General features: G+C 42.3%; 2 protein-coding genes across 5 annotated transcripts in view; both read left to right on the top strand.

Annotated features, from left to right (window-relative positions):
* Positions 1–14028, top strand: part of vps54 (VPS54 subunit of GARP complex) — a 31678-nt gene extending 17650 nt beyond the window's left edge. For all 4 annotated transcript variants that reach the window (XM_079812829.1, XM_079812831.1, XM_079812830.1 and 1 more), the window contains exons 10-23: positions 316–368; positions 529–625; positions 932–1296; positions 3950–4076; positions 4187–4368; positions 4450–4562; positions 5637–5700; positions 5794–5899; positions 5998–6085; positions 6179–6300; positions 6382–6462; positions 6533–6640; positions 6717–6811; positions 12252–14028. In XM_079812829.1, coding sequence (XP_079668955.1) covers positions 316–368; positions 529–625; positions 932–1296; positions 3950–4076; positions 4187–4368; positions 4450–4562; positions 5637–5700; positions 5794–5899; positions 5998–6085; positions 6179–6300; positions 6382–6462; positions 6533–6640; positions 6717–6811; positions 12252–12357 — 1707 coding nt within the window. In that variant the 3' untranslated portion in view covers positions 12358–14028. The remainder of the gene's footprint in view (positions 1–315; positions 369–528; positions 626–931; positions 1297–3949; positions 4077–4186; positions 4369–4449; positions 4563–5636; positions 5701–5793; positions 5900–5997; positions 6086–6178; positions 6301–6381; positions 6463–6532; positions 6641–6716; positions 6812–12251) is intronic.
* A 739-nt stretch (positions 14029–14767) lies between these two features.
* Positions 14768–15489, top strand: cUnh19orf53 (chromosome Un C19orf53 homolog). The gene is made up of 3 exons (XM_079811475.1): positions 14768–14892; positions 15078–15133; positions 15219–15489. Exons 1-3 carry the CDS (start codon positions 14805–14807, stop codon positions 15375–15377), a joined length of 303 nt encoding a protein of 100 aa, XP_079667601.1. The 5' UTR covers positions 14768–14804; the 3' UTR covers positions 15378–15489.
* Positions 15490–15591: the final 102 nt, after the last annotated feature.

Raw genomic sequence — 15591 nt, 5'->3', positions numbered from 1 at the left:
CTGGGTCATCTGACCAATCAGAGCAGAGTAGACCAATCACACAACAGACTGGGTCATCTGACCAATCAGAGCAGAGTAGACCAATCACACAACAGACTGGGTCATCTGACCAATCAGAGCAGAGTAGACCAATCACAGCAGACTGGCTCATCTGACCAATCAGATCAGACTGGGTCATCTGACCAATCAGAGCAGAGTAGACCAATCACAGCAGACTGGGCCATCTTTGATCTTGGATGCATGTAAACCTATTATAGGAGATTCCAAAACAAAAATAGAAACATTTAAAATATGATTTGTCTTTTTTCCCTACAGTGTGTTGTGAAGTCTGTGTCGCAGATCAGTGAGATTGATGCAGACACCGTCAAGTGAGTTCACACCCGCTCAGTACGAACATCACAGCACTGCTGATCCCCGCTGACTCTGTGTGTGTGTGTGTGTGTGTGTGTGTGTGTGTGTGTGTGTGTGTGTGTGTGTGTGTGTGTGTGTGTGTGTGTGTGTGTGTGTGTGTGTGTGTGTGTGTTGCAGGTTTCATGAGCAGATGCGCTTGATGACGTTTCCTCAGTGGTTTGATCTGCTGCTGGATATATTTGAGCACTTCATCCTGTTCCTCAAGAGGATCAAGGTAAATCAACTGCTGTGCAAACCCTGACAAACACACAATACGTGCCACAAACCGTCTTCTGGACATGATAGCGCAAAGAAAACATCACAATTCATCATTTCATCAAAATATGCTGTTCCACTCCTCTCTCTGGCTGACGTCACCCAGGCCTCACAGGCGATGAGTTAATGTTAATCAATAGTTAAAAACAACACTGATGAGATTACATTTAAAAAAGCAGCATCACCATTCAGATATACCTGTAGAGGCCGAACTTGACCTTTAACCTCCATGTTCCTCTGCAGTGCTAACACGTCTTCATTTCAGGCTACGCTCAGCGTCATTCGCAACGTCGTGCTGGAAGTGCTGGACAGCAGCCAGAGGAGTCGGCTAGCAGACGTTACCACGGCAACTAATCATTCCAATGAGGAGGAGGAGGAGGAGTCAGGAGGCCCCGCCCTTCATTCCGGGGAGGCGGAGCTTGCGTATCTCACCCACGAGGGTCTTTTCATCAGCGATGCGCTGAACGAAGCAGAGCAGCGCAGCAGCAGCGCCACAGCGCAGTCGAGAGCGCAGGCGCGGGCAGAGGCCTGTGGGAGCGACTCCGCCTCCGCCACCACCGAATCTTCCTCCAGCAGGGAACACAACTCCAACACTACCTCCTCCCTGCCCGTCGGGGGCGCTGCTGCAATGTGAGTGACACAACACGCTGCCATATTGATTCATATTAATACTTTTATTCACAACAACACGTTTGCCCTGTTTACACCTGCTATTAAGATTTTGGTCGATCGGATCACTAGTGGACGACACTAAATACAGCTGTAAACTGGTCTAAAACTCTTTAAAGGGATAGTTCACCTAAAAGCTAAATGTTTATGTGTATCTGCTTACCCCCAGGGCATCCAAGATGTAGGTGTGTTTGTTTCTTCAGTAGAACACAAATGAAGATTTTTAACTCAACCGTTGCCGTGTGATAGTCGTATAATGCATGTCAATGGGGATATTTTAGAGTATAAGAGTAAAAACACATAGACATACGAATCCTTATTAAACCATGCGGCTCGTGGCGACACATTGATGTCTGAAGACACGAAACCATCGGTTTCTGCGAGAAACCCAACAGCATTTGTTATTTTTTTTACCTCTTATCAGACGAATGTCATCTAGTATTCCCAGCGCCATAACTTCGGGCGAATAAGGTTAAAATACTGGCGTGATCAAAGATATATATACATAGATGCCTCATTCCACCGATCCACGCAGGCACTAATGAGGAATATATGTATATATCTATGATCGCGCTGGTATTTTGCATGTATTTTGACCTTATTCGCCAGAAGTGATGGTGCGGGGACGGCTGATGCAGAGCCATAGAAAAAAATGAAAAAGTTTTAAATATGGATATTTTTCTTACACAAATGCATTGATTCGCTTCAGAAGGCCTTTATTAACACCCCAGAGCCGTGTGGAGCAGTTATATGACGGACAGATGCATTTTTTTTTTTTTATGGACTTAAAAAAACAGAGCAACTTTTACTGCTATTCTAATGCTTGAATTATTTAAATATAACTCTGATTTTATTCGTCTGAAAGAAGAATGTCATATACACCTCGGATGACTTGAGGGTGAGTAAATCATGGGCTAATTTTCATTTTGGTGAACTATCCCTTTAAGCTCATCCACTTTCCAACACTTCCAGTGGTAGATGAAAACACATTCGACCGGATTGATGTCCTAGTGTAAACGCTCATGTGGTCGAATGTGTCCAAACCATAGATGGACGACGCGCCTACACTGTCTTCCAGTGAACGCTTTGGCTTCACTTTTTAGGACTCGTGTGGCACACTTGGTTCAAACAGCCACAAAGACTGTCTACTCTCCGCCTACTGACCTAATCAGTAAACATTATGGGATGCGCGTTAGCCAGATGGGATTTAAACTTTGGCTGGAGACCCAAGTTTGGTTTGAAGATTAAAAAAAAGTCCCAAGCTCAATGTTCTCTCACCATTCCTGATGTCTAACACACACTCACAGCGTTCGGCTGGTCTTGTGTCTGTCAGAGCAGAAACTAAAGCTGATGCTCTCTGTATGTTTCCATTAGTGTTGTATTACTCGAGTCGAGATCGGTCACTTTTTAAAGTGTTTCCGTCGTTGTCTTTCGTGTTCATGTGTAAATTGCTTTGGAGCTTATTTCGTCCATTAGATTGAAAAACCCATACATTTACCCGCCCATAGACCCTCCCCTTGAAGAATTCAAGACAGAAGTGGTTGAAAGTGGACAAAAGAGACTGATTAAAACACCAGGTGTGAACGGGAATGTGTCTCCCTCGTCTACTTGTGATCCGAGTGAATCAAATGTAAACAGGGCCTTAGCCTCAGTGATTTAGCATTACACTTTATATCAGTAGAAACTCGTAAGTATATTGGAATTATGGTACTTTCCCACCTCATGTCCCCCTGAGACGAGAGAATTATGCATTTTATTTCTGGAAAAAATCCTCAGATGACGCAAATATTGTAATTTTGCGTCATCTGAGGATTTTTTGGCCAGAGGCTAAAGACTACAGCCACTAGATGGAGCTGTTCCGCATGTTATCGACCCGCCCACAGGGGAGAGATCTCACACACAGAATGTAAATGCGCACGGCTCGGCCTCGGCCCTCGGGCATTAATAACAGAGCGGTGCAGAGCAAAGTGAGTGTTTCAACTTTTCAATGAATTCGTACGAAAGTTTAGCTTCCACATGCGATCTGAAAATGCGTCAGACTGGACACACGCTGAGAATGACAGCCACGCTTACCTCAGCTCTTCTCGTGATGAATGAAATCTGACTCTTGCTGAGGGACTTTCGTTCGGATCACTCACACTTTATTGAAAGACGCGTTCAATTTTTAATTGTAGTTTTTATTCTCTAACTGAACGAAATTATTTTATTACTATGAAGATCAAAACGACGGTGGGGCGGTGTCATGGTGGGCAAGTGATTAACCAGTGGCCGTGGCTTTGGGAGTGGCCTCGTAGGGCAGCGAAGCAAGTGCATTCTGGGAGTTGTTGTCTTTCATCCACATGAGACAAAAATTCATTTTCTCAGTCTTTTCTCAGTCTAGAAGGCACCAAATTCAAAAATAATTTCACATTTCTACTACATAAATGACCCAGTTTAAATACACATCCATCTTCCCAGCGCTGAAGTGCCCCTCTAAATTGATCAATACGACCTGGACATGTTTTTGTGCTTTATATGGCCTGTTTAAGACCCTGTGTGTTTAAATGTGATGGATAAGCGCCACATCTGAAGACCGCAGTGAAAGCATCAGTAATGTGTGTCTTCTCTCGTGCAGCAGTGAGGACGTCATGCCGTCTGATCTGGAGTTGGGTCGAGTGGCCAATAACGTTCAGGAGCTGCTGTACACGGCGTCAGACGTCAGTCACGACCGCTGCGTCAAAGTGCTCATGACCCGAGGCAAGGTAAACACGCATGACCCGCTTCAGTTCTGGACACACCTGGACCAGTTTGACCGCCTCACTGCTTTCAAATCCCATAAATCACTGAATGACGAGTCGCTCTGGTCCTGCAGGACGGCGCTCTGGAGCGCTTGAGCTCGGCGGAGTTCGTGTGTTTGAGTCAGGCGGTGGAGTCGTTCGTCAAGGACACTGAAGAGGTGTGTGTCCGGCGCAGCATGAGCCTGAGGGGGGCACTGCAGAGTCAGGCCAACCGCTTCGTGCAGCGCTTCCACGAGGAGCGCAAGACCAAACTCAGGTACAGCCACGGAAAGACACATGATGCTTTAGGGGTGGGGGTCGCTGAACGCCTCATGCAGCTGTGTGTGTGTGTGTGCAGTCTGCTGCTGGATAATGAGCGCTGGAAGCAGGCTGAGGTCCCTGCAGAGTTTCAGGATCTGGTCGACTCCATCTCCGATGGACGCATCAGTCTGCCGGAACGCAAACACTCGGGTAGGAAACCGCACTAAAGTATCCTTTAAAGGGTTAGTTCACCCAAAAATGACAATTCTGCCATTAATTCCTCACCCTCATGTCGTTCGACACCCGTCAGACCTCCGTTCATCTTCAAAACACAGATTAAGATATTTTAGTGTAAAGCTGATGCTGAGAAAGGCTTCAGATAGGCCTCCATTGGCATTCAGTACATTCACACTCCCAAGACCGATAAAAGGCACTTAAAACGTTGTTACAAAGTCCATCTCACCACAGTGACTCTACAATAATTTTACGATGCAACGACAATAGTTTTTGTGTGCAAAAAAAAATCAAAATAACACCTTTATCCAACTTGTTCTTGCCTTCGGCGTGTGCCTCCACGACGCATGCGCGAGAATATGACGTAGCGCCGGCGTTCGGGAATCCATGAAATGCACACTTAAGCCCCATTTTGAGAACTACACCGAGACCTACAGCGCGATCAATGTAGAATTCAACAGCTTAGACACGCGCGTCTTCCTCTGCTCGTAAACAAATCGCTTCTGGGTCATGTGTCCGAACGCCGGATCTGCGTCATATTCTCGCGCATACACACAGAAGACAAGAACAAGTTGGATAAAGGTGTTAGTTTGATTTTTTTTTGCGCACAAAAACTATTGTCGTCGCTTCGTAAAATTATTGTTGAGTCACTGTGGTGAGATGGACTTTGTAACGACGTTTTAAGTGCCTTTTATGGGTCTTGTGAGTGTAAATGTACTGAATGCCAATGGAGGCCTATCTGAAGCCTTTCTCAGCATCAGCTTTACACTAAAATATCTTCATTTGTGTTCTGAAGATGAACGGAGGTCTGACGGGTGTCGAACGACATGAGGGTGAGGAATTAATGACAGAATTTTCATTTTTGGGTGAACTAGCCCTTTAATAGTCCTTTGGATGAGTTGTGAAACCGAGGTCATGACTCTTGTGGTCATTAATTTCCCTTTATCCTTTGAAAAAGAGTAGGGGTCAAAATTTGCCCATTGCACATTATAATCGGGTGATTCAGGTTTAACTGCGTCCAGTTTCAAACGTGTGTTTTGTGTCCCTCAGGGTCAGAGGACAGGAAGCCCAGTGAGTTTCTGTGTGTCGATGGGCAGAAGTATTCTGTAGTTGGGTGAGTTTTTTTTTTTTTTTTGCACTGAAACTTCATTTCACCGGCAAGTTTCCCTTCGTGACCTTTAACCTTTGCCCGTGTGACCTCTGATAGGACGGTGCTGCTGCTAATCCGGATGATTCTGGAGTACTGCCAATGTGTGAACGACATTCCCTCCATCACCACTGACATCCTCACGCGCCTCACTGACCTGCTCAAGGTGTGTGTGTGTGTGTGTGTGTGTGAGGGACCGCTTCCTTCTGACTGCATTGTGACATCACTTGACTGACAGGTTGTGTTTTGTTTCCGCGGCAACAGCACTTCAACTCTCGGAGCTGTCAGCTGGTGCTGGGGGCGGGAGCTCTGCAGGTGGTGGGCCTGAAAACCATCACCACCAGAAACCTGGGTAAGCTGATGATGGACACACTGCACTCATTTAATGAATCTGCAGGTCTTAAAGTCTTCAGTTTGAGCCTGTTGTGTCTGTGTGTGTCCGTAGCTCTGGCGTCTCGCTGTCTTCAGCTGGTGGTTCACTACATCCCTGTGATCCGAGGGCACTTTGAGACCCGACTGCAGCCCAAACAGTACAGCATCCTGCGCCACTTCGACCACATCACCAAGGTAGATGCTCGTGCTCACACATCCAGCGACCGCACACGCGCTAGTGTGAGCTGCTAACAGCCGGTTTCACTCTCTCTTCAGGACTATAATGATCACATCGCAGAGATCTCTGCCAAACTAGTGGCCATCATGGACAGCATGTTCGAGAAGGCTCTGTCTAAAGTGAGTGTGTACGCTCACCCCACATCTCTCGTGTGTGTTATCACCGCTAAAGCGTGTTTTTCCTCTGCAGTATGAGGTGAAGGCGCCCATGCCGTCAGCGTGTTTGCGTAACGTGTGTAAACAGATGGCCAAAATGCACGAGGCCATTTATGAGCTCTTGCCGGAGGAGCAGACGCAGGTGAGACGTCAGTGTTTGAGGCGTCAGCGTGAAGCCAGACTCCAGACTCAGGGTCTTATGGTGTGTTTGTGTGCAGATGCTGTTCCTCAGGATAAACGCCAGGTTTAATCTGCATCTGAAGAGGCAGCTGGCTCGACTGGGGGTCAGCAATGATGGCGGACCCCAGAATGGGTGAGTGTTTGTGTTGCTCTGTCTTGCAGCAGTGACGGACACCTCTGACTATGAGGGTTGTGCGCAACAAACTTCTGTGTTCAGCAAAAGGGGTCGCATCGCTTCCGGTTTGTATGTGCTTCGTTAAATACAGAGCGTTTTACTCGAGATGCCTTCAAAGGCGGGTAAAGATGAGCATAACCGATGTCCATCACATATGCAGATTGATATCTAAACTTTTTTTTCTTCTTCTAACTAACATTTTAGATATGATTACCTTATGTAGCGTTCACACAGGACGCGAATAATTCGAGCTATTCACGCAAAGTTGGACGCTTGAACATTTTGAGTTTACTCGCTTCGTTTGCTTGTGACATTCACTTCACAACAGACGCAAATTCGCGTCATGGGCGGGGCTTCTGCCAGCAGCTCGTCTCGTTGAGAAATGGCTGACATGGACTGTGTTTACCCGTGTTAATTCTGACAGCATTTTGATTTAGTTTCAGTCATGACTAAAACTAAAAACAATTCAGGTGACTAAAACTAAATGGCATTTTAGTCGACTAAATCTACAGTAGATTTAGTCTCCTAAAATCTAATAAGTTTAGTTAAATTGTAATACATTAAGCATTTAAGTATTACATAACCTACTGTCACTTGAACTGACATTTTGACATATTGTTTTTGACATTAAAAATACACGAAAGAGCTCAATTAACTTTTTTGTTTGTTTTTAAAAACATCTATATAGTTTTTATAACTTTGTATTTCTGTTTTTTAGTTAGTATATCATGTTAAGATAAAGCTTCAAATAAGTTTGTTTATTTATTTTTTAAATTTCCGTTAACATTTATTTTTCAAGTAATTTTTTTTAATGATTTTAGTTAACTATTATAACCCTGATACTTAATTGAATGTGTGTCAAATACTGGTCTTTCCTCCTGATTATGGATTAAATGGGAATTAAATTAAATACAGTTTATTGTGTAAGCAAAAACAAATATATAATCCGTGACTTTTAAAGGGTTAGTTCACCCAAAAATGAAAATTCTGTCATTAATTCCTCACCCTCATGTCGTTGGACACCCGTCAGACCTCCGTTCATCTTCAGAACGCAAATGAAGATATTTTAGTGTAAAGCTGATGCTGAGAAAGGCTTCAGATAGGCCTCCATTGGCATTCAGTACATTTACACTCACAAGACCCATAAAAGGCACTAAAAACGTCGTTACAAAGTCCATCTCACCACAGTGACTCTACAATAATTTTACGATGCGACGACAATAGTTTTTGTGCGCAAAAAAAAATCAAAATAACACCTTTAACCAACTTGTTCTCGTCTTCCGTGTGTGCCTCCACGACGCATGCGCGAGAATATGATGTAGCGCTGGCGTTCGGGAATCCATGAAATGCACACTTAAGCCCCATTTTGAGAACTACGCCGAGACCTAAAGCAGATCAATGTAGAATTCAACAGCTTAGACACGCGCGTCTTCCTCTGCTCGTAAACAAATCGCTTCTGGGTCATGTGTCCGAACGCCGGATCTGCGTCATATTCTCGCGTATACACACAGAAGACAAGAACAAGTTGGATAAAGGTGTTATTTTGATTTTTTTTTCACACAAAAACTATTGTCGTCGCATCGTAAGATTATTGTAGAGTCACTGTGGTGAGATGGACTTTGTAACGACGTTTTAAGAGCCTTTTATGGGTCTTGGGAGTGTAAATGTACTGAATGCCAATGGAGGCCTATCTGAAGCCTTTCTCAGCATCAGCTTTACACTAAAATATCTTCATTTGTGTCTGAAGATGAACGGAGGACTGACGGGTGTCGAACGACATGAGGGTGAGGAATTAATGACAGAATTTTCATTTTTGGGTGAACTAACCCTTTAATTATAAACCAGCTGGAAATACACCGGGACTTTACTATTGCAGTTGCAGGAGCTCATTCAAGTTCAGGAGATAAAATATGTATTGTTACAACCGTCTAAAACACATTAGTGTATAAACACTGTAAAGTAAACATTGTCATTATTCATCAGCATTAGTTCATAAACAATTGCCTGGCATAAATGTGTGTTATTGATTGATTGTGAGCCACTCTGGAGCGCTGGATTGGAGATGCCTGAGCCTGGAGAAGCGCAACAGTGTCGTGTTTTCCAGCGGTTAGATCAGTTCAGATCAAATGTGCGCATCTATAACAGGACATCAGTTCTGACTGGATCTCTTCCCAAATCGTCCCTCCCTAACATTTTCTTCTCGTTTTTATTTGTTGATGAAAATGACAGTTGATTTTCGTTATAGTTTTTGTCATCCAACACTAGTTTTTATTTAGTTATCGTCTCGTTTTTCGTCAGTGAAAACAGGTCGTTGACGAAAATTATGACAAATTATTCGTCAATGAAATCAACACTAGATTTTAACAAAAAAAGATGTGTAAACACCACTGCTAATGTGTGACAAAATAATGTAGTTGTTCAAAGCTCAAATCTGTGGTTTATTTATATAAAGAGAGCGCCTATTTTAACTTTTTATCTGGTGTTTTCGGAGTTGTGAGCTCCAGCGGATCAGCGGCGGTCAGCGCTCATTAACCCCGGCGAGAGCAGCCTTTCCTCGGCCAGTCCTTCTGCCGTCTGCCGCTGGCTCTGATGTCTCTATGGGGTCTCGAGCTATAAATCGTCTTGTGTAGATGTAATGGCCAATCTTTGGTCTCATGGATCTATACTTTGTTCCCTGGCAAATCTTTTAGGCTGAGGGCAAAGTGAAGTTTCATTACTTTTTTATTTTTAGGCTATAACTGTACGTTACCGTTGTAGCCAACTAGCACTGACTTTGAATGTTTGACTGAATTGTTTGCTTTATTTCATGTGTAGCTTCTTATACCTTTTACTTATACTTTTGTATTATTGATCAAACATAAACTTGCATTTAACAAAAAGAGTCTGGGTTGTTTTTCATGTCATTTAATGTTATCACAGTGATAATCATATTGTCTGAACCAGATATTAATATACAGATTTTCTCCTCATTGTTGTCAATGGCACACAAGCTCCTGATTGGTTAACGTGACGCGAATATTCAGATTTCAGCAAAGTTTTGATTTTTCAACTCGAATCATGCGTCAAATGCTCAATTCGCTCACTTCGTGCCGTCTCACCACAGAATGTCTATTTGCGTCTTTGCATTGACTTAAAATGTAAATAACTTGTGTGAATCGCGTCATTCGCGTCCGGTGTAAACGCACCTTAGATATCGTCGTCAGTTCGTACTGCCGTTAACATGACCTTTGGCATAATTATAGCATAGAAAAAAATACTATATACTACTATTTCTTTCTTTGTATATACATATACGAACGTATACACAGCGCTTCACTTTTATCCACATTTTGTTATGTTACATCCTAATTACAAAATTTATTAAATTCTACAAACAATACCCCATAATGACAACCTGAAAGAAGTTTGTTTGAAATCTTTGCAAATGTATTAAAAATCACATGTACATAAGTATTAACAGCCTTTGCCATGACACTCAAAATTGAGCTCAGGTGCTCCTGTTTCCACTGACCATCCTTGAGACTCGACTGGAGTGGTAAATTCAGTGGTAAATTCAGTGGTAAATTCAGTTGATTGGATGTGATTTGGAAAGGCACACACCTGTCCATATAAGGTCCCACAGTTAACAGTGCATGTCAGAGCACAAACCAAACCAGGATGTCCAAGGAATCGTCTGTAGACCTCAGAGACAGGATTGTATCGAGGCACAGATAGGATAGGACAGGACAGTTTATTGTCATGGGTCTGTATGATGCGAGTTAGAGTCTGAGCTTGTGTTGTGTGTGAATGTTAGCCATAACTTAAGATGTTTTCGAGTTCAGTTCTGTGGCTTGTCCTTGAAGGGAGATATGGCAGTGCACAGGGAACGATAGCAAGACCCAGCTGTCAAACCCCGGAGAAGGTCACAGAAAATGTTCTGCAGCATTGAAGTCCCGATGAGCACAGTGGCCTCCATCATCCGAAAATGAAGAAGTGTGGATCCACCAGGACTCTTCCTAGAGCTGAGTGATCGGGGGAGAAAGGCCTTAGCCAGGGAGGTGACCAAGAAGCAGTGAAGCGGTGGGGGCAGCATCATGATGTGGGGATGTTTCTCAGCGGCAGGAACTGGGAGACTCGCCAGGATCGAGGGAAAGATGAATGCAGCTGTACAGAGACATCCTTGATGAAAACCTTCTCCAGATCCGATTGATTTCGCCCTGCAGCTCAGTCTGGAAACCTGTAAATTCATTTCTACTGCTTCTGTTACACTTTTGCGGGAACCAATCACAGACTGGCTTATCCACCTGGCGCGCTATTGGCGGGTTTAACACGATGACGGATAGAGAAGCGATGGACCGTTGCCCGTTGATCACGCCTCTTTTGGTCTGATTGGTTGAAGGACTATCTAATTGCGTACCGAGTCATTTGAATTATGCTCGTTTATCACACCTCATGTGCAGTAGAAAACACAGAGCAGACTCCCCAGACCAATGTTCAATCTTAAATTGAGCTTGGTCTGGTGATAGCCAGACAAATTATGGGGTATTGTTTGAGGAAAATAATGAATTTAATACATTTTGGAATAAAGGCCTGTTCACACCGGGACGATTTTCGCACGCGTTTATTGCCGACGTTTAACGCCTCGGGACTAAACAATGGGCGCCAATGTGAGTGTTCACACCGACGCGCAAAACGCCAGGCGTAAAAGCGTCATTTTTAAAAAAAACGCCTCGGGTTCGTTTTTTTATTTTGACGCGGCGCGTAAAAAACTGTCCGACCAATGAGATCAGCTTTTGTTCACGTGCCTGGAGCTGCTGAAGTGACAGTAAAACACGACTTGGTGGTGCTCAAGCACAAAACAGTCTTGCCGTGCACACATTGATACGACGAAGAAGTAGTAAGAAGACAAAGAAGAAGATGAACTGCTAATGCTGCTTGCCAGTTAGCAAAAAGTGTGTGAATGGTTTTGTCCATATACATAATATGTCTATGGTTTTGGCAAGCACGTAAATACTGTCTCTCCTCTTCTTCTGTGTGACAAGCGAGTGTCAGAGGCTTAAAAGTGCCGCAGCACCATCTTGTGTACCGGGAGCGCATCGACTGAATGTGCACGTTCACTCGGCGCAGCGCCAGTGAAAATCGCTTGGGTGTGAACACTCAAGACGCGCCGAAAAACGGCACGAAAAACGCTGGCGATAAGCGCGCGCGATATTCGTCCCGGTGTGTACAGGCCTTAAGGCTGTAACAACAAAATAGTGAATCGCTGTGAATACTTTCCGGATGTACTGTTTTTTCCTTTATAATTGACTTTATATACAATTAAAATAATTAAATATCCATTTCCTTTTAGTCTTTGATTCTATAGATGTATATAACTCTGTGGTGTGACGTGATCTTCATCTCCTCTTCCTCTCTGCAGGCTGGTGATGGTGGACGTGGCGTTTTACTCGGAGAACGTGCAGGCTCTGCGCTCTCTGGAGTGTTTGGACTTAAACATGCCGGAGATCTGGGAGCAGAAAAGGTGATGACGGACCGCTCGCCCCGGCCAATCAGGCCTCTTCGTCACGCCTACCATCACGGTGACCTGCTCCGCCCCTGAACCTGAGGAGGAGGTGAGGTCAGTGGGTGAACAGACTCAGGACTCGGGTTTGTTTGTTTAATACCTCTGTGACACCGGAGCAGCACCTCCTGCGCTCCCGCGCCTCCTTCCCCACTGAGAGCGCGCCTGGAGGCTCACCTGTGATGCAGACACGTCTATACTAACAGGACGTCCCGGGAGGTACAGATGGGGTTTTTTGTTTTTTTTGTGGAGACCAAATCAGGACAAGCTTGTGTGGTTGACCAATCGCAGCTGGGAATTGTGGGGAATATGTTTTGTTCGTCCTCAGTGCCTCCTTCAGCACCACCACTACAGTGCAACTATCCATTCATGTGCAATCCTGTCCGATGATTATTATTATTATTATTGTTGTTGTTATTATTGCTGAATTATTTAATCACTGTCAGATGAATCAATGAATGGTTATTTATTTTAATTGATTTTGTTGTTGATTGATCAATCATGTGTTTGTTTTTCCAAGTAAAGCTTTCAGGTGACAACGGCTGATTGGAGAACTAGGGTTTTAAACACACAGTTTGCTGTTCTTCCATCGGCATGATTATGATTTTACTGCCTGCTCTTGGTTTTCACGTTCAGGCTACTGTTTAAATGAAGGTTTATATCAGACTCCCCGACACCTTCAGATAAAGCCTTTCACCGTTTATCAGGTTTGGGGACAAAAACTAGTCAAGATATTGGTTCCACTTAATCCCAGGACCAAAATGAACAATTATGCATCATTACAGGAAGTAATTTAACATGAACTATAAAGATAATACCGTGTAAGTTTGCGTCCTTGCAAACTAGAGCATTAACCCTAACATCCACGTTATTCATGTGACCCGCCTCTTCTCCACTGGTAATGTGACTAAATGGAGGCCTGTGATTGGTTGGTATGAATGGAGAACGTGAATATAAATTGCGTGTTGTTTTGCTGTGAGCTTTTGTCATTGACGGCGGGTTTCTGTTGGAGATAATCCATGCGTCCGCTTATTTAACACCTGTGCTGTCCGGTTCAAAAGTGCCTAACCTTTTATTTGGTATCAACTTCTGACTCAAACTGTACATCTGTGGGGTAGAGTGCCTAATGTGTGTGTGTTTCGGGCCCTCGCTGCTGAGAAGACATAAACTGATCATGGGGAAACTCTTGTGGCATGCTTGACCTTTTAAAATGTGGCACTTTTTATTATTAATAAAGCCACAGTGAACATAAAACACACTGGTTTTGCGTATTACTTACAGGCCATGTTTCTAAATCTAGCCTAAATCACTGCTCTGGGACCACAGACATGCTTGAATGTTCTTATGATCTAATGTAAATATAATAGTTAGCAATTTTAATCCGTTGGTACATTGTACGGAATGCACATTTTCTGTATGCATGGGAAAACATGCGATATTCTCTTCTAATGTGAAGAATGAACTGGAAGGAATATAAAATATGAATTTGACTTAATTTGATCATGGTGTCGAGACATTTTTACAGTAAATTAAGTATATATATTAAGTGTATTTACTGTATTTTAAAATCCGCGTGTGAAACGGTATGTAACAGTATGCACACACACAATTTAATAAAATATATATGGTAAGACTTAATTTGACACTGTCCTGGTTACATATGTTACATGTGCTTACTATAGTAATTACAGTAAATTATGTATAATTACATTTAACTAAACCAAACCTAATCCTATATATTAAGTACATGTTAATTAATATTACTTAAATATATAATTACACTGTAACAAACAATGACACCTTAAAATATATCATTAGTCCCAAAACACACACACCCAAATAAATATATATATAAATGTGTATATACATATAATACACATTTATTTATTATATATATATATATATATATATTTATAAGTGTGTGTGTATATATATATATATATATATATATATATATATATATATATATAAGTGTGTGTGTATATGTGTATATATATATATATATATATATAAAATATGTGTGTATATATATATTTTTTTTATATATTTATTTATATTTTTATATATTTATTTATATTTTTATATATTTCTTTTTCTTTTTATATATTTCTTTTTATTTTTTATATATTTATTTATATTTTTTATATATTTATTTATATTTTTTATATATTTATTTATATTTTTTATATATTTATTTATATTTTTTATATATTTATTTATATTTTTTATATATTTATTTATATTTTTTATATATTTATTTATATTTTTATATATTTATTTATATGTTTTATATATATATACATACTTAGTATTTTAAGACTTTTAAATTTAACCCTAGAGGTTTTTGTAAAGACTTTTATTCTATATCGGGTCTCTCGCTTTTCTGTTTCCGGTTGCCATCAGACTGTAGAAATGGCTCAAGGCAAACAGAAATTCAAAGCGCAGCGACCCGGAGGAGCTAAAAAGCCACCACAAAAACCGAAAGGACTCAAGAAAGGAGGTAAAAACAGTAGACACTTGAGTAGACACTGTTCTTCTGAACGTAAAAGCGCTAAATGAGACCTCTTAATAGCGGCGTGCTAAGTGCGCATTTGCTTATGTAGAGACGCGCATGCGCACTTGTGTTCTCGGAGTTAAATCGCCGTGTGACTGTGTTAAGTACCTGTTCACTCTTGTTTGTTCCAGGAAGGATCATCGCACCCAAAAAAGCTCAAGTGGTCCAACAGCAGAAGCTGAAGAAGGTAAAAGACCTGGTTCAGTCCTCCTGTAAACCCCGTGTGTGTCGATGGTAGTGATTTAATGGCTGTGCGTGTGTTGTTGGCGCAGGGTTTGGAGGTGGCCATCAGGAACAGGATTGAACATGAAGTCACACAGAAGGCCAGCTTGTCTCTTCATAAGAAACTGAGTGTGCTGAAAACCCCAGCAGGGAAAAGCGGGACAGCCGGACCCTCAAAACCAGCCGCTGGCTCGTCCAAGTGCCGCTAGGTGGCGCTCTCCGCCATATAAACACAGCTCTCCGCCATATAAACACAGCTCTCCATTGACGGAGTGTACAGCAGACACATGTTATTTTTATAGAATAAACTGATAAATAATTGTGAGCTTCCATAATATATTCATTTGAACAAATTTTGCCTGGTGACTGATGTCTGTTTTAAAATCATTTTATGAGTGTATTCTGGTTTTAAGGCCCTCTTTC

This window comes from Gobio gobio, assembly GCF_949357685.1.
Source record: "Gobio gobio genome assembly, chromosome: 3".
In the NCBI taxonomy this organism is placed as follows: Eukaryota; Metazoa; Chordata; class Actinopteri; order Cypriniformes; family Gobionidae; genus Gobio; species Gobio gobio.
This window is presented reverse-complemented; position numbering and strand designations above follow the sequence as displayed.